The 18,735-nt window shown below is 43.3% G+C and overlaps 1 protein-coding gene across 2 annotated transcripts in view; it reads left to right on the top strand.

The window, feature by feature from the left end:
- Positions 1 to 201: 201 nt before the first annotated feature.
- Positions 202 to 18,735, top strand: part of CNNM2 (cyclin and CBS domain divalent metal cation transport mediator 2) — a 175,780-nt gene continuing 157,246 nt past the window's right edge. The window contains exon 1 of one of the 2 annotated variants that reach the window (XM_017851718.1): positions 202 to 2,013. In XM_017851718.1, coding sequence (XP_017707207.1) covers positions 393 to 2,013 — 1,621 coding nt within the window. In that variant the 5' untranslated portion in view covers positions 202 to 392. The remainder of the gene's footprint in view (positions 2,014 to 18,735) is intronic. The other variant, XM_017851719.1, reaches the window with a different exon arrangement.

Genomic DNA, 18,735 nt, shown 5'->3' with positions numbered 1-18,735 from the left:
CACAAGAGTCACGCGCCTTTCAGTTGGAAACTTGGCGTGCAGAGGGGGACGGTGGCTCTCATCGCCCCACCCATTTACCTTGCCATTGGTTCGCGGAACGGCACACGGTCACGCCCCCATTCCAGCCCCCTGGCTGGGAGGGCGGGCGCCCGCTTGTGATTGGCCGGTGGGCCTGCCTCTCGCGGGAGCAGCCGGTGCTCCTCTCCCTCCCTCTGTCCCCTCCCGCGAGCCTCGGGGTTCCTCAGCTGGCCGAGGTCGAGTCAGTGTCAGTCAGGGAGGCGAACTGCTGAGCACTGGCCGCGGACGCTCAGTTGCAGTCTCGCCCAGGGGCAGGTACCTGCGCTCGCGCCGCCGGGTGGAAAGGATGAAGCCGCAGCTGGAGCAGCCACCCTATGATTGGCTGTGGCGCTTGTGAACCCAAAGTAAAGATGGCGGGCGGGCAGGCAGCCGCCGCACTGCCCACTTGGAAGATGGCGGCGCGCCGCAGCCTCAGCGCCCGCGGCCGGGGGGTCCTGCAGGCGGCTGCGGTGCGGCTGCTGCCGCTGCTCCTGCTGAGCTGCTGCTGCGGCGCGGGCGGCTGCGCAGCGGTGGGCGAGAACGAGGAGACGGTGATCATCGGGCTGCGGCTGGAGGACACGAACGACGTGTCGTTCATGGAAGGGGGGGCGCTGCGGGTGAGCGAACGGACCCGGGTCAAGCTGCGGGTGTACGGGCAGAACATCAACAACGAGACGTGGTCCCGCATCGCCTTCACCGAACACGAGCGGCGGCGCCACAGCCCGGGGGAGCGCGGGCTGGGGGGCCCCGCGCCGCCGGAGCCGGACAGCGGCCCCCAGCGCTGCGGCATCCGCACCTCAGACATCATCATCTTGCCCCACATCATTCTCAACCGCCGCACCTCGGGCATCATCGAGATCGAGATCAAACCGCTACGCAAGATGGAGAAGAGCAAGTCCTATTACCTGTGCACGTCGCTCTCCACGCCCGCCCTGGGTGCCGGCGGCTCGGGATCTGCGGGTGGCGCCGTCGGGGGCAAGGGCGGCTCTGGGGTGGCCGGGCTCCCGCCGCCCCCGTGGGCCGAGACCACCTGGATTTACCACGACGGCGAGGACACCAAGATGATCGTAGGCGAAGAGAAGAAGTTCCTGCTGCCCTTCTGGCTGCAGGTGATCTTCATTTCGCTGCTGCTGTGCCTGTCGGGCATGTTCAGTGGCCTCAACCTGGGGCTCATGGCCCTGGACCCGATGGAGCTGCGCATCGTGCAGAACTGCGGCACGGAGAAGGAGAAGAATTACGCCAAGCGCATCGAGCCGGTGCGCAGGCAGGGCAACTACCTGCTGTGCTCACTGCTGCTGGGCAACGTGCTGGTCAACACCACGCTCACCATCCTGCTCGACGACATCGCCGGCTCTGGCCTCGTGGCCGTGGTGGTCTCCACCATCGGCATCGTCATCTTCGGGGAGATTGTGCCCCAGGCCATCTGCTCCCGCCACGGCCTGGCTGTGGGGGCCAACACCATCTTCCTCACCAAGTTTTTCATGATGATGACCTTCCCCGCTTCCTACCCGGTCAGCAAGCTGCTGGACTGCGTCCTAGGCCAGGAGATAGGCACCGTCTATAACCGGGAAAAACTGCTGGAGATGCTCCGGGTCACCGACCCCTACAACGACCTCGTTAAGGAGGAACTGAACATCATCCAAGGGGCGCTGGAGCTCCGCACCAAGACGGTGGAGGACGTGATGACCCCACTCCGAGACTGCTTCATGATCACTGGCGAAGCCATCCTGGACTTCAACACCATGTCTGAGATCATGGAGAGCGGCTACACCCGCATTCCAGTGTTTGAGGGGGAGCGCTCCAATATCGTGGACCTGCTGTTTGTCAAAGACTTGGCCTTCGTGGATCCAGATGACTGTACTCCCCTGAAAACCATCACCAAATTTTATAACCACCCCTTGCACTTTGTTTTCAATGACACCAAGTTGGACGCTATGCTGGAAGAATTTAAGAAAGGTGGGAAATTTTGGTCTCTTTCATTGGCTTGCTCTTTCTGTCTTCATCCTCTTCCCTACTTGAGCCCTCTACCCTCAGACCAACCCCCCAAGGCGAGTTGACCGGGATTTCTCCTTCTCTCTCTTAATTGCAAAGTTGAAAGGGTGGCGTGGATTTGGGGATGGATTGAACTAGTAAGTGCTACTAGGTTATTTTAAAGCACAAGACTGCCGTCACTTACTTTTACCGTTATCAAAAAGTAGGCTGTGTAATTTCTGTGCATGACACTTTTTTTTTTTTTTTTTTTGGTTCCGTGTGTGGGGCCTCTGTGCTTGAGGGGTCTGCCGCCTTCATTGTCTGGGTTCTCAGTGGTTAGGTGAAGGTAGGGGCTGGCTGATGCCATGCCATTTGGTTGACTTTAATCACAGGCATTTGGAAAACATGTAAATAGCTTTTGTAAACCCAGTGCAGTCATTTTCCTTCTCCTTACATCCACACTGGCCTTTCAAAGATCGAAGTACATTTTCTATATCTTCTGTTCCTGCTTGCCTGGCAACTTACGGGGAAGATTGAGGTCTGCCTTTGAGGGTAAGGGTTGGGGTAAACTAAGTATCGCCAAAAAAATCACCCATTTTGGATGTGACTTCTCTTAGCTAGAAAAGTGTTGTTGTTGTTGTTTTAAATTAAAATTATTAATATGTAACTTGGAAAGACTAGCCGTTAGCCAGCCTTTTGTGAAGAGGCTGTATGTCCCATAGCCTTCTTCACTATTTGTTTACCTTTATCTGACAACAGTTACAGTTGCCCAAACCAAGTGTGATTTTGGCAGAAAGCTTGAACCTTTAACAGTGGGATCAATCCCTCTATTGGGGCTTATTTATTTCTTGACTCTTTCAGTTTAAAGTGTTCTTTTTTTCCACCTTGGTCATCCGATACATTAAATTGAAGTATGTCTCCGTCAACTCTCACTGTTCCAAGGTGAGAAATTATACAGCACATCATTTCTTGCATTGTGTTATTTGTTCGTTTGACCATATAATGAACAGGTAAATAGCAACTCGTACTATTATTGAAGTTCTGAATGTTTCCAGTGAAATGTTTCCACTATTTCAAATAGTGTTATTTGAAAACCAAGGGATGCTGAGTTTTTGAATTATTATGATGCTAGTGCATGTGCGGGTATTGAAATGTGTATGTAATCTTTCGTGACCTGATAGTCCTCAAAACCAAGTTTTCCTTCTTCAAATAGAATTTTGATCACTGGTAGTAGTCTCTCCTCTGAGAGAGGAGAAGGTGATATGTACCTAGTGACAGCTCACTGGATATGATGATCTGAACATACTCAAAGAGCATATGGTTGTCCTAATTCCATTTTTCTGGTTGAATGATGTCCTCTTTAGAACAGGATCTCATTGTAGTAATTTTTTTTTTTGAGACGGAGTCTCCTTCTGTCGCCCAGGCTGGAATGCGGTGGCACGATCTCCACTGACTGCAAGCTCCGCCTCCTGGGTTCACGCCATTCTCCTGCCTCAGCCTCCCGAGTAGCTGAGACTACAGGCGCCTACCACCATGCCTGGCTAATTTTTTATATTTTTAGTAGAGACGGGGTTTCACCATGTTAGCCAGGATGGTCTCGATCTCCTGACCTCGTGATCCGCCTGCCTCGGTCTCCCAAAGTGCTGTGATTACAGGCGTGAGCCACCGCGCCCGGCCACATTGCAGTAATTTTTATATAAAGGAATAGAGCAGAATGTGTTTTGAAGATTGGTAAATTTGCATTTAAAAGCAGGAGGTTCTTCTGGTTTCTTAAATAGTAAGTAAAAAGAAAATGTCCAGTATCTCTAGGTGACACAGCTTCTTTTGGGGGTGTCATTCTTTCACCACTAAGTTGTTAATTAGAGCATCTAACTTCTTTCATTTTGCAGTAATATCTGTAACACAGAAAGATATGTTGGAATGTTTGGAAATGCCCCTAAAAGTCTTTCTATTGCTAAATTTCCCAATATTGATACAGGTGAGCTATTGCATGAGTTTTTTATTACTTAGAATTTTGCACGTTTACTCATGAATTGATGACACTAGTTTGTACTCCTTGCGGAAGTCTTTTCTTCACTTCTGTATCTTTTTACCTTGAGAATTTCGTTTTTCACCTCACCGCTCCTTAATCCTGCCCCTACTCAAAATTTCAAAATTTGTATTATTTTGAAATTTGTGCTTGATTGACCTTGAACAATTTTTCTTGATGGATTTATTTTCATGAGGAGCTCTTTTTCCTTCAGAATTACCACAGTATTTTTTTGAAATGTATTCTTTAAATGTTGGAATTACTAATATTTCCCCATGAATTCTAGAAAAATAATAATGTACAAGATTTTCTTTTTTTCTTTAATCAGAATGATGTATTTGGTTAAGAAGATAGTCCAAGTTAAAGGCATACATTCAAGCTAGTGGCACATTCGGAAGAGCAGGCAAAGATAGTTGGTTGCAAATGGGAAATTTAAGCCATGATCTTAAAAGGACAGAATAGATATTTGTTACTTAAACTATGGGAATAATTGATTTTTTTCACCTTCCCTTTCTTGGATTTTGTTTTTAAATTAGTTTGGTTACTTTAACCTTACTGTCAGTTATATTGGTTCTTCTTTTATGTCTGAGTTAAAACATTTTACCTGATTTTCGTGTCTTCATTTTCCAAATCAATTATGACATAATGTTAACAATCAATCTTCTATTGTTTTTCTCTACTGAATAATGGTGTGTTGAATGGTTTGAAGACTTTTTCTTCCTCTACCTCTCTCCTAAATTCCTCATTTACAAACAAAAAAACAAAAAAACAAAACACCCCCCACAATACCAACTGTACCTNAAAAAAAAAAAAAAAGAAACAAAATTGTCCTTCCTAATTAAGAAGTTCTATATTGAAGACTTTCCTGTATATAGTTGTACAGAATTAGTCTGAGTTATTCTTTATTAGGGAGGAGGACACAGAATGTTCTGTAATGTGGGAAGAAAAGCCACATTTATATTAGTATATGTGAATGTCTTCTTTCTTCTTCCTTTTTTTTTCCCCCCAAGAGACAAGATCTCACTATGTTGCCCAGGCTGGATTCGAACTGTGATTGTCTTTTTTTCTCTGGCTACCAGGAAACTCTTGGTTTTATTTGAGATAGTAATTGTGCTAATTTTACAGTCTGCTCATGATGATGGTGATGATTACTACTTACCTGTGTATTCTGTGCCAGTTATAGAGGCTAGGGCTTTATGTGAATCACCTTGTTTAAATCTCACAATGGCTGAATGAAGTATTATCTCCATTTTACAAATGAGGAAATTGACTCGGGTGAAATGATTTGTTCAAGGTTGCACAGTAATTTGTGCCTTGGGGTTTTAACTTAGGTCTTTGTGACACCAGAACCTGCTCTCTTAACCTCTCTGTTATGCTGCTCTCCTTGATCCTGGTTTGACATTTCTGTTTTACTGAGTGTGAGGTTTAGTCTTTTGTCTCAACACTGCCTCAGAGCCTGTTGGGCAATAGAAAAAAAAAATGTGTTTAAACATATATATGACTTTAAACCCAGTGCTTCTGTGGTGTTGTGCATAACAACTGGTGTCCCCTTTTTTGCCATTAAAACAAATCAGTTTTTTGGCCTGTGTGATCCTAAGTCTAAAGAATTGTGTTGACAGCATTTGCATATCAAGCATCAAGATTCATTTTGGAAATGTTTTGTACTAACATTGTGGTATACTAATGTGCTTCTTCCATGGGCTGCTCTACAGCTGTTTTTCCCATGGCTAAATTATGTAATATGTTTCACTGTTGGTTTCTTATCTGTTTCTGTTGCAAGGGTCACATAGTAATTGGTCAAACTCAGTTTTGTGTTTTAATCTTGGTTTTATTTACATTTTGAATCTATCTGTATAACTGGTTGCTAATGAGCATCCATTACATAACTCTGCTTTCTGTATTCCATGCAAGGAGCCTTTCTCTTTTTTTGTGTATGTTAGTTTTATAGTTACTTACAAATCTAAATAAGAGAATAAATTCAGTAAATACCACTAGAGGATTATGAGAATTTTAGAAAAACTAGAGCAATGTAGTATAGGGGAAGGAAAAGCAAAATGAAGGCTGCCACCTTTGTGTGTGAAAAGCATGTTAGAGGCTCTCCATTCACCTGACAAAACCATCCTCACAAAAGATTGGGCCACCCAGTTGTCTATGCTGAGGTGCATTTGAAGAATTCGTAACCGGTTACTGTTTCCTTATTTTTCTCTTAGCTTTATAACAGTTGCATTCCAGTATTGCACAGAGCATGCTATTTACAGCTGCTAGGGACTTAGCCAGCCTCTTTTCTAGCTTTTTCTTAGGAGCAGGTGGGATTACCAGATAATGTTCTTCAAGAAAAGAATGTACTGTATAGTTTTCACCTAAGATATTAGGTAATTTCTTTCTATAACTCAGCAAGTCTCTCCATATTAATATACTGAGAGCTTAATATTAAATACATTTTTTTCACCAAATTAAGTGTTGTATTTGCCTTGAATCTAGGAAGATTTTTTTTTTTAAATTTATAAGTATTTGTTAGGGTCTTGCTATGTTGCCCAGGCTGGTCTTGAACTCCTGGCCTCAAGCAATCCTCCCATCTCAGCCTCCCAGAGTGCTGGGATTACAGGTGCATGCCACCATGCCTGGCCAGAAGATGTTTTTAATTAGTGTTTAAAGGTATGAATGGTGTCACAGGGAGTGGATATATTTGTTTTCGTGATCTTGTACGTTTATTTTTGTGCAGTAACATACATTAAATGAATGTAATTTTGTGTGTTTTTAGAACATCATTATGAAATAGCCAGATAGTACAGAATTAGAGCTGGAAGGCAGGCAACTTGAGGATTATCTAGTCCAGTGTTTGTCAGATTTACCTGATGATAAGATTTACTTGGGGCCGGGTGCGGTAGCTCACGCCTGTAATCCAGGCACTTTGGGAGGCTGAGGCAGGCAGATCACCTGAGGTTGGGAGTTTGAGACCAGCTTGACCAACATGGAGAGACCCTGTCTCTACTAAAAATACAAAATTAACCGGGCATGGTGGTACATGCCTATAATTCCAGCTACTCGGGAGGCTGAGGCAGGAGAATTGCTTGAACCCGGGAGGCAGAGGCTGCGGTGAACTGAGCCATTGCACCATTGCACTCCAGCCTGGGCAACAAGAGCGAAACTCTGTCTCAAAAGAAAAAAAAAATGATTTACTTGGGTTACTTAATAAGAGTAAGGTCTTAGGCTTCACCCAGAGACCTCCTGAATTGGGAAAGGGCTTTTGGAATCCATGTCATTTACAGTTTCCCTGGTGTACTTCTTATGGTTAGGTGGGTTTAGGAGAAACTGGTTAGTCAGCCCCTTGATTAAGGAAGGAAAACCCTGGGAAAGAGAAAAGACAAAGTAAATGACCTATTTAGGGCCACCTACCTAGCTAGTAGCATCAACTGAACTAGAACCCTTATCCCTGACTTCTAGATTCGAGTTCTTACTGCTTCAGCAGGCTGGTCTTCTGGTCCCAAGTTATTCAGAGATGAAGGTAGCAGCAACATTGAAAAAGCAAATAGTCAGTGTTACTATTGGTTTTTATTTGCCTTGTGATTTTCCTGTCAATATTTTAGATACCCTGGGTTCAAGCAATTTTTGACAAGCGTTTTATTATATAGAAAATAAGTCCAAGTGTTTGAGTTCATTTTTATTAAATTTTGTTTCATTTTTATCTTAGTTTAAGTTTTTTACTTTGTTGTAGTTAGACTAGGAGGGTATTTTAGGAAATGAGTGTTGATATCTAGATTATTTGAAGCTTCAGGTAATTAAATAGAAGATATTTTATTTGATCTAGCTTATTTTGGATATCCCTTAATGATTTATTTTCTCATTGATTGTTTCTTCTATGGGAGTAATGATGATTGGATTTGGTTAGGACTGTGGGGGTGAAGCTTCCTCGACTTTTCATTTCTGTTCACAGTACATACAGATCTGTAAAATTTCCATGGAAATGTTCATCAAAGCATTTTTTTTTTTTTTTTTGAGACAGAGTCTCGCTCTGTCGCCCAGGCTGGAGTGCAGTGGCCGGATCTCAGCTCACTGCAAGCTCCGCCTCCCGGGTTTACGCCATTCTCCTGCCTCAGCCTCCCGAGTAGCTGGGACTACAGGCGCCCGCCACCTTGCCCGGCTAGTTTTTTGTACTTTTTTTTAGTAGAGACGGGGTTTCACCGTGTTAGCCAGGATGGTCTCGATCTCCTGACCTCGTGATCCGCCCGTCTCGGCCTCCCAAAGTGCTGGGATTACAGGCTTGAGCCACCGCGCCCGGCCTCATCAAAGCATTTGAAGCCCATGTCGTATTCGTGCATCTGTGTACCCTCTGTGCCACACCCCTCCCAAGTTTTCACAAATAATATAAGTGAAATTCTCACAGAGAATCATGCTGATTTGTAGAAGTTATTGCATTACTAGGATTACCAAAGTCTGAGCATAGACATTTAGGTGAGGAGAGACCATAGTTAAATACCAGCTCTGACTAAGTAGGAGCTAGATGAAGCAGGAAAGGACCTTGTCTGCGTTTTCTCTTGGTTTTTATGGGCATTATACATTGTCTTTCCCGAAGCATTCTTAACTATTGTGAGGGGCTGGTTAATTTTAATTATTGGCAAATCTAAACACAATTTAAAATATCATCAACCAGGAAAACCCACAAAACAGACTGAACTGTTCTGTGGGTTTTCCTGCTTTTACTTATTTATTTATTTTCGAAATAGGGTCTTGCCCTGTCACCCAGGCTGGAATGCGGTGGTGCTGGCATAGCTCACTGCAGCCTCGACCTCCCAGGTTCAAGTGGTCCTCCCATCTCAGCCTCTAGAGTACCGGGGACCACAGGCGCATGCCACCACACCCAGCTAATTTTTGTATTTTTTTTTTTTTTTTTTGAGATTGAGTCTCGCACTGTTGCCCAGGTTGGAGTGCAGTGGCACGATCTCGGCTCACTGCAAGCTCCACCTCCTGGGTTCACACCATTCTCCTGCCTCCGCCTCCCAAGTAGCTGGGACTACAGGCACCTGCTGCCACGCCTGGCTAATTTTCTTTGTATTTTTAGTAGAGACAAGGTCATGCCATGTTGCCCAGGCTGATCTTAAACTTCTGGGCTCAAGTGATCTGCCTGCCTCGGCCTCCTGAAGTGCTGGGACTACAAGCGTGAGATACCATGCCTGGCCCCTGCTTTTATTTTAAATGTAAAATTTTATGTTTACAAGTGTGAGCCGCCACACCCAGCCTTACATAAACTTTTAAGAGCAAACCTGTGGAGTGTAATTAGATGCATAGTTACTTATAAAGTGGTATATATTTTTCAAATGAGCCCTTTTCTCTAAATATATATATATGTATCTGTATGTTATTGATAGTAAACTTCCAATTCATTAAGATTTGCTTGACATATACAGAGTACTATTAAACTCGAACACGTGGAAGTGGATCACTAGGATTGAATACAGTTTTTTAAAGTATTGTCTTTTCATCTTTTTTTTTCCTCAGAACACACAAACAAGAAACCCCAAATCATACCAACACTGAAAAGAAGAGACAATAAGAAGCATTATTTCTTTCAACATCACAGACATTGGCAACTCCAGGATATCTATATAGAGGGATAAAAAGGGGTGGCAGTTGGCTGGGCGTGGTGGCTCATGCGTATAATCCCGGCACTTTGGGAGGCCCAGGCAGGCGAATCACTTGAGGTCAGGAGTTCGACACCAGCCTGGTCACCATGGCGAAACCCTGTCTCTACTAAAAATACAGAAAAATTAGCTGTGCGTGGTGGTGGGTGCTTGAATTCCTAGCTACTTGGGAGACTGAGGCAGGAGAATCACTTGAACTTGGGTGGCAGAGGTTGCAGTGAGCTGAGATTGCGTCACTGCACTCCAGTCTGGACAACAGAGTGAGACTCTGTCTCAAAAAAAAAAAAAGGAGGGGGCAGTGGCAGGCTTTGGAAGGAGGAACTAGATGTTTGTAGTCTGACTTAGGTGTTGATGGATAATGGGGATGCCAAACCCTCTCCCAGTGTTACATTGGTGCTATGACTGAACATAAACACTGCTATAATGACGGTGAGATCTTCATGTCATCATATTTAACCCTCCTTTGCTGTCATTCTGAGGTGGGAGTGCTTCTTTTTGAATTCACATGCTGTGGGGAGGATAGCATCTGTTAATGCAGGGGTTAGGAACAATGGGCTCTTCCTGGATCTGTTTTGGACAAGTAACTTACTCTCTTTAAGCCTAAGTTTTTTTCATAGTAAAATGGGGATATTTTCTAACTCATATGGTACTTAGTAAGAATTATTGTGCTAATAAATATGTAAATGTTTCTAACAGTACCTGGCACTTTGTGCTTAACCAGTATTTTTATTATAACAATTCTTTCTGTAGGCTCTTGGTTGTTACCTTAGTCTGTTTGTGCTAGGTAACTTAAAAATAATAGAAATTGGCCAGGTGTTGTGGCTCATGCTTATAATCACTGCACTTTGGGAGGCCAAGGCGGGTGGACCACCTGAGGTCAGATCACTAGCCTGGCCAACATGATGAAACCCCGTCTCTACTAAAAATACAAAAAATTAGCTGGCCATGGTGGCGGGCGCCTATAATTCCAGCTACTCAGGAGGCTGAGGCAGGAGAATCTCTTGAACCCGGGAGGTGGAGGTTGCAGTGAGCCAGGATTACGCCACTGCACTCCAGCCTGGGCAACAAGAGTCAAACTCCATCTCAAAAAGAAATAATAATAATTGAAATTTATTTCTCAGTTCTAGAGGCTGAGAAGTCCAAGATCAAGACAGTGGCACTGGCGTCTGTTGAGAGCCTTCATACGGCATCCTCACATAGCAGAAAAATGGAAGGTGAAAAGGGCCTAAGCTAGTTCCCTCCAGCACTTTTACGAGGCACTGGTTCACAGCCCTCATGACTTAATCACTTCCCCCAAAGGCCCCACCTCTTAATAGCACTACCATGGGGATTAAGTTTCAACATGAATTTTTGAGAGGACACATTCAAACCATAACAGTTGTTCTTGGTCTTTCTCTTGACTAGAGCCTGATAGTCAAGAGAGATATTTTGGCATGTGTCCTTATAATTATTATTGGTGTTGAAATCTAAAAGTGGCTAGGCTGGCTGAGCGTGGTGGCTCACACCTGTAATCCCAGCACTTTGGGAGGCCTAGGTGGGTGGATCACTTGAGGTCAGGAATTCAAGACCAGCATGGCCAACGTGGTGAAACCCAGTCTCCACTAAAAATACAAACAGTAGCCGGGCGTGGTGGCATGTGCCTGTAATCCCAGCTACTTAGGAGGCTGAGGTGGGAGAATTACTTGAACCCAGGGGGCTGAGGTTGCAGTGAGCCAAGATCGTGCCATTGTATACCAGCCCGGGCGACAAAGTCAGACTCCATCTCAAAATAAGAAAAAAAAAAAAAAGGTGGCTAGGCTGGGTGCAGTGGCTCATGTCTGTAATCCCAGCACTTTAGGAAGCTTTTAGGAAAGCTGAGGCAGGAGGATTGCTTGAGTCTAGGAGTTTGAGGCTGCAATGAGCTGTGATTGTACTGCTGCATTCCAGCCTGGGTGACAGAGCAAGATCATGTCTCTTAAAAAAAAAAAAAGTGGCTAATTATTACAGGTTTTTTCTTTTCCTTTTATTATGATTGGATCCTAAGCTTTGTTATTTTCCTAGCAGTTGACAAGGTGACTACATGCATATATATTTTTAAGGAAAATAGAACCATTTATTATAGGTTCTACTTTCCTTAGAGTAAGAATACTGTGTTTAAAATAATTCTTCATTCTCTTTAATCATAAGCAACTGAAAAAGACATCTTTTGAGTTGTTTATCCGCTCATCCGTTGATAGACATTTAGACAGTTTCCACTTTTTGGCTATTTTGAATAACGTTGCTATGAACATTGGTGTGCATTTTAAAAGAAAGCGCTTGTGGATTTTGGAAGCCCTTGAATAACCAAAAGCTTTTAAAACTAAAGGAAGATAAAAAAGATAAAATCTTTTAACATTGATTGCATAAAAAGTATAAAAAATGGTAATGCCTAATATAGCAAGTTTGTATTGCTTATAGTGGTGTAAATTTATAATAATTTTGGAAGGCAACTAGGTGTCATAAAATGATTTAGTATTTTTTTTCCACTGGAAATCTTAATTCAGTGATCCAAGAGAAGAAAAGAGCTGTTAACTTTTTATGTTGTACGTGTATGGCAGCATTATCTGGAAACAGTGAAAAATTGGAAGTAAATATCTAGCACTTCAAGGCAAGGCATGGAGGAGAAAGAGTTAAGAAAATTATAAATGTGAACTATTTCCAACCATTCAGTGATAATCTTGAAAGCCACGTAGCAGTATGGGAAAACTTGCACTGATTATTTGGACGGAATATAGACATGCAAAAATATATACATGTGTATACACTGGAAGGTAACATGGAAAAAGTGAAAGTAGTTGATGTATTAGGGTGGGGTGATCATAGCCAATCTTTGTGAAAATCTCCTTGTTAACTTTGTACATGATATACCTGGAAAAAATTCAAATCTGCTAAGAACATTATGAGTCCTGATCTTGTGAAAACTAATGATTGCTTGTATTAAGGAACTCATTCCATTTCTCTTGAGGAATATTTTACTGCTGAAACAGTTGGTTCTTTTTTAAAATTTTAAAAATTGAGATATAATTTACATACCTTAAAACTCATGCCTTTAAAGTATCTGATTTCCGGCCGGACGCGGTGGCTCATGCCTGTAATCCCAGCACTTTGGGAGGCCGAGGTGGGCGGATCATGAGGTCAGGAGTTCAAGACCAGCCCGACCAACATGATGAAACCCCGTCTCTACTAAAAATACAAAAATTAGCCAGGCATGGTGGTGCGTGCCTGTAATCCCAGCTACTTGGGAGGCTGAGGCAGGAGAATCGCTTGAACCTGGGAGACGGAGGTTGCAGTAAGCTGAGATCAGGCCTCTGCACTACAGCCTGGGTGACAGAACAAGACCCTGTCTCAAAAAAAAAAAAAAAATAGAAGGACCGGGTGTGGTGGCTCATGCCTATAATCCCAGCACTTTGGGAGGCCAAGGCAGGTGGATCGAGGTCAAGAGGTCAAGACCATCCTGGCCAACATGGTGAAACCCCGTCTCTACTAAAAATACAAAAATTAGCTGGGCATGGTGGCGTGCACCTGTAGTCCCAGCTACTTGGGAGGCTGAGGCAGGAGAATCGCTTAAACCCAGGAGGTGGAGGTTGCAGTGAGCTGAGATCACGCCATTGCACTCCAGCCTGGCGACAGAGCGAGACTCCATCTCAAAAATAAAAAATAAAAAAAAAAGTATCTGATTTGATGCTTTTTGGTATATTCACAAGGTTGTCCAATCATTACTACTGCCTACTTCCAGAACATTTTCATCACCCCGAAAGAAACTCCATACTTCTTTGCAGTCACTTCTCATTTCCTGTTCCCCCTGGCAACTAATTTGCTGTCTGTATGGATTAGCTTATTCTGGACATTTCATATAACATGTAAATGAAATGTGGCCTTTTGTGGCTGGCTTCTTTCATTTAACATATTTTTAAGGTTCATCCATGTTGTAGCATGTATCAGTATTTCATTCCTTTTTATGGCCAAATACTCAGTTTTATAGATATACAACATGTTGTTTATCCACTCACCAGTTGATGGACATTTCAATTGTTTCCACTTTTTCCCTGTTAATAATGATTCTATGAACATTGGTGTGCATGTTGCATTCTCGAACAAATCCCAACCTAGTCTGAAGATAGTTCAGTGGTCTCATAGAGTAGGACTGTGATTTAGTTTGGGCATGTTATTGGGTGAGTTCTGAGCAACTTAAAAGTGTGTGAGTTACAACTACCTTCCTTCCATTGGTCTGTACTGGGCTTCTGCCTCAGTGCCCCTGCTTGGTATGTCTTCATGAAGGATGTTTTAAATAATGAGCAATACTAAAGGCACAGAAAACCAACCTATCGCAAGCTGGCCATAGAGCTGGAGCAGAGTCTCAGAAGCCCTTCTGTAGGCCAGGTGTTAGTCTTTTAGTTAGAGTGTGGGCATGTTTTCCTCTCTTCTTCCTTTCTTCCTTCCCTCCTTCCCTCCTTCCCTCCTTCCCTCCTTCCCTCCTTCCCTCCTTCCCTTCCCTCCTTCCTTCCGTCCTTCCTTTCTTCCTTCCCTCCTTCCCTTGTTCCCTCCTTCCTTCCTTCCCTCCTTCCTTTTTTTTTTTTTTTTTTTTTTTTGAGATGGAGTTTCACTCTTGTTGCCCAGGCTAGAGTGCAATGGTGCGATCTCACCTCACCACAACTTCTGCCTCCTGGGTTCAAGTAATTCTCCTGCCTCAGCCTCCCAGGTAGCTGGGATTACAGGCATACACCACCACGGCCAGCTAATTTTGTATTTTTAATAGAGATGGGATTTCTCCATGTTGGTCAGGCTGGTCTTGAATTCCCTTCCTCAGGTGATCTGTCTGCCTCAGCCTTCCAAAGTGCTGGGATTACAGGCATGAGCCATGGTGCCTGGTGATGGACATGTATTTCTAATTCTCTTGGGTATATACACAGGAATAGAATTGCTGGATCATAAGGTAACTCTATTAACTTTTGAGAAACTTCCAAACTGTTTTCAAAGTGGCTGCACCATTTGACTTTCCCACCAATAATGTATGAAGATTCTAATTTCTCCAGGATCCTCACCAGCGCTTGTTATTGTTAAAAAAAAAAAAAGATTAAGAAAAGATAGCCATCCTAGTGAGTGAAGTGGTATCTCATCGTGGTTTTGATTTGCATTCCTTAATGACTAATGAAGTTGGGCATCTCTTCATGTGCTTATTGGCCATTTCTATATCTTCTTTGGAGAAATGTCTATGCAGTTCTTTTGCCCATTTTTAACTTGGGTTATTTGTCTTTTTATTGTTGAATTGTAAGAGTTCTTTTCATATTCTGGGTACTAGTCACTTGTCAGATATATGATTTGCAAGTATTTTCTCCCGTCCTATACGTTGTCTTTTACTTTCTTGGTAGTGACCTTTGAAGCAGAAAAAGGTTTTAATTTTGATGAAGTCCAACTTGTCTTTTTTTCCTTTTTTTTTTCCTCTTTTTGAGCAATGGGGTTTTGCTATGTGCCCAGGGTGGTCCTGAATTCCTGGCCTCAACTGATCTTCCAGCCTTGGCCTCCCAAAGTGCTGGGATTACATGCGTGAGCCACTGCGACCAGCCCTATTTTTTTTCTTTTGTTGCTTATGCTTTTGATGTCATAGCTAAGAAACCATTGCCTAATCCAAGGTCACAAAGATTTATGCCTATGTTTTCTTCTAAGAGTTTTATAGTTTTAGCTCTTTCATTTAGGTCATTAATCCATTTTGAATTTTTATATATGGTGTGAGGCATGGGTCCAACTTTATTGTTTTGTATGTGGATATTCAGTTGTCCCAGTACTGTCTGTTGAAAATACTATTCTTTCTCCATTGAATTGTCTTGACATACTTGTCAAAAATCAATTGGTGATCAGGCACGGTGGCTCACACCTGTAATCTCAGAACCTTGGGAGGCTGAGGCAGGTGGATCACTTGAGGTCAGGAGTTCAAGACCAGCCCGGCCAACATGGTGAAATCCCGTCTCTACTAAAAATACAAAAATTAGCCAGCGTGATGGGTGGCGCACGCCTGTAGTCCCAGCTGCTAAGGAGGCTGAGACAGGAGAATCACTTTAACCCAAGAGGTCAAAGTTGCAATGAGCTGAGATTGCACCACTGCACTCCAGGCTGGGTGACAGAGTGAGACTTTGTCTCAAAAAAAAAAAAAATTTGGCCCTACATGTGAGGGTTTACTTCTGAACCTTAAGTTCTGTTCCACTGATCTTTAATCTTGTGTCAGTACTGCACTGTTTTGATTATTGCAGTTTTGTAATAAAGTTTGAATCCTCCAACTTTATTCCTTTTTTTTTTTTTTTTTTTTGAGACGGAGTCTCGCTCTGTCGCCCAGGCTGGAGTGCAGTGGCTGGATCTCAGCTCACTGCAAGCTCCGCCTCCCAGGTTCACGCCATTCTCCTGCCTCAGCCTCCTGCGTAGCTGGAACTACAGGCGCCCGCCACCTCGTCCGGCTAGTGTTTTGTATTTTTCAGTAGAGACGGGGTTTCACTGTGTTACCCAGGATGGTCTCGATCTCCTGACCTCATGATTCGCCCATCTTGGCCTCCCAAAGTGCTGGGATTACAGGCTTGAGCCACAGCGCCCGGCCCCAACTTTATTCTTCTTTGTCAAGATTGTTTTGGCTGTCAGGATTCCTTGCATTTCCATGTGAATTTTTCATGGATCAACTTGCCCATTTCTGCAAAAAAGGCAGTTGGAATTTACATAGGAGCATTGCATCTGTAGATCAGTTTGGGAGTATTACAATGTTAACAGTACGAAATCTTCCATCTGTGAACGGGGGATGTCATCTCATTTATTTAGGTCCTCTTTAATTTCCTTCAACAATGTTTTGTAGTTTTCATTGTGCTTGTAATCCTTTTGTTAAATTTATTCCTAAGTATTTTATTTTTTGATGTTATTATAAATGGAATTGTTTTATTAATGTTATCTTCAGATTGTTCATTGCTTGTATATAGATATACAAGTGAGTTTTATATGTTAATCTTGTATCCTGCAACCTTACAGAACTTGTTAGGTGACAAATGGTTCTTAGAAAAATGCTTTTAAAAAAAATGAGTTGGTTGAGATTATCTTACATTTACTTCTTTCATTTGCTCATAGTGGATTTTATTTTTTCTTTAAAAAATGTAGAGATTTTTACTTGCCACTTTTATATGTAGATTTTGAAATATCCACAATTGGTTATTGACAGTCATTTAGGAAATTTGATAGGAAAGAGTAAGTGTTTTTTGAGACAGGGTCTCATTAGCACGGAAATATGTATTAACTATCTGACACAAAACCAAGGATTAATCTAGGAAGAAACGGATATGGAATTGGGAAGATACACACCATCAGGAACTTCTGCGTTTTTGTTTGTTTGTGTTTGAGACAGGGTCTCCCTCCATTGCCCAGGCTGGATTGCAGTGGTACAATCATAACTCACTGCAGCCTCAAACTCTGGGCTCAAGCGGTCTTTCCACCTCAGCCTTCCAAGTAGCTAGGGCTATAGGTTCCTGCCACTGCGCCCAGCTTATTTTAAGTTTTTTTTTCTTTTTTTTTGAGAGAGTCTTGCTATGTTGCCCAGGCTGATCTTGAACTCCTGGCCTTAAGCAATCCTACTGCTTCAGCCTCCCAAAACACTGGGATTACGGGCTAGTCACCATGCCTGCCATAAAAGAGTAAATTTTCTATCCCAGTTTAGATAGGAAAAGAAGAAATAGATTGTATAAAATGTCAGTCAAGACAAAAAATATGGCTGGCTGGAGCTTAGGAATTTAAAAGCAAATCTGTTTTTTTCTACTTAGGCCACCGCGCCCGGCCTGAGCCACTGGCCAAATTTATTTCTTTCTACTATTAGAGTGGCTTTTTATCAGGCTAGGGACTTGGGATTGGAGATTAGCACAGAAAGACTAGCTAATACCTAAATGGTTTTGTAAACCAGGTGTTGTGGCACACACCTGTAGTCCTGGCTACTTGGGAGGCTGAGGTGGAAGGATCACTTGTGCCTGGGAGTTCAAGGCTGCAATGAGCGAGCTATGATTGTGTCACTGCACACCATCTGGGTGACAGAGTAAGACTCCTGTGTCTAAAAATAAAAAGTTTAAAAATGATTTTGGGCTGGGCATAGTGGCTCATGCCTGTAATCCCAGCACTTTGGGAGGCTGAGGAACGCGGATCACCTGAGGTCAGCAGTTCGAGACCAGCCTGACCAAGATGATGAAACCCCGTCTCTACCAAAAATACAAAAATTAGCTGGGCATGGTGGCACGCGCCTGTAATCCCAGCTACTTGGGAGGCTGAGGCAGGAGAATTGCTTGAACCCAGGAGGTGGAGGTTGCAGTGAGCCGAGACTGTGCCACTGTACTCCAACCTGGGTGACAGAGCGAGACTCCATCTCAAAAAAAAAAAAAAAAGATTTTGGGCCAGACATGGTGGCCTGTAATCCTAGCACTTTGGGAGGTGGGAGGATTGCTTGAGCCCAGGAATTCAAGACCAGCCTAAACAACATAGGGAGACCCTATCTCTACAGAAAATAAAAAGAAAATGGGTGTAGTGGTGCACACCTGTGGTCTTAGCTATTTGGGGGGCTGCGGTGGGAGGGTCACTTGAGCCGGGAGGTCAAGGCTACCGTAAGCCGTGATCACATCCCTGCACTCCAGTGTGAGCAACAGAGGAGACCTCACCTCAAAAAAAAAACAAAACAAAAAACAACAACAAAAAACTTTTGTAATATCTTTCTTCTCCACATCAATTTATCAAGGGTTTTCTTTGGTTTTATTTGCAAAGACTAGAAGAAACCTGACTTTCAGTTACTTTGCATTTCTTACTGCTATGAGCAGTACGGTCTTTTAAAAAATAATTATTTTTGGAGACAGGGTCTCACTCTGTTGCCCAGGATGGAGTGCAGTGACACATTCACAGCTCACTGCAGCCCCAGTTGACTACAAGTGCTCAAGTGATCCTCCCGCCTCAGCCTGCCAAATAGCTGTGACCACAGGCACACACCATCGCACCTGACTTTTTTTTTTTTTTTTTTTTTTT

Source organism: Rhinopithecus bieti, unplaced genomic scaffold (genome assembly GCF_001698545.2).
Source record: "Rhinopithecus bieti isolate Rb0 unplaced genomic scaffold, ASM169854v2 scaffold_31787, whole genome shotgun sequence".
In the NCBI taxonomy this organism is placed as follows: Eukaryota; Metazoa; Chordata; class Mammalia; order Primates; family Cercopithecidae; genus Rhinopithecus; species Rhinopithecus bieti.
This window is presented reverse-complemented; position numbering and strand designations above follow the sequence as displayed.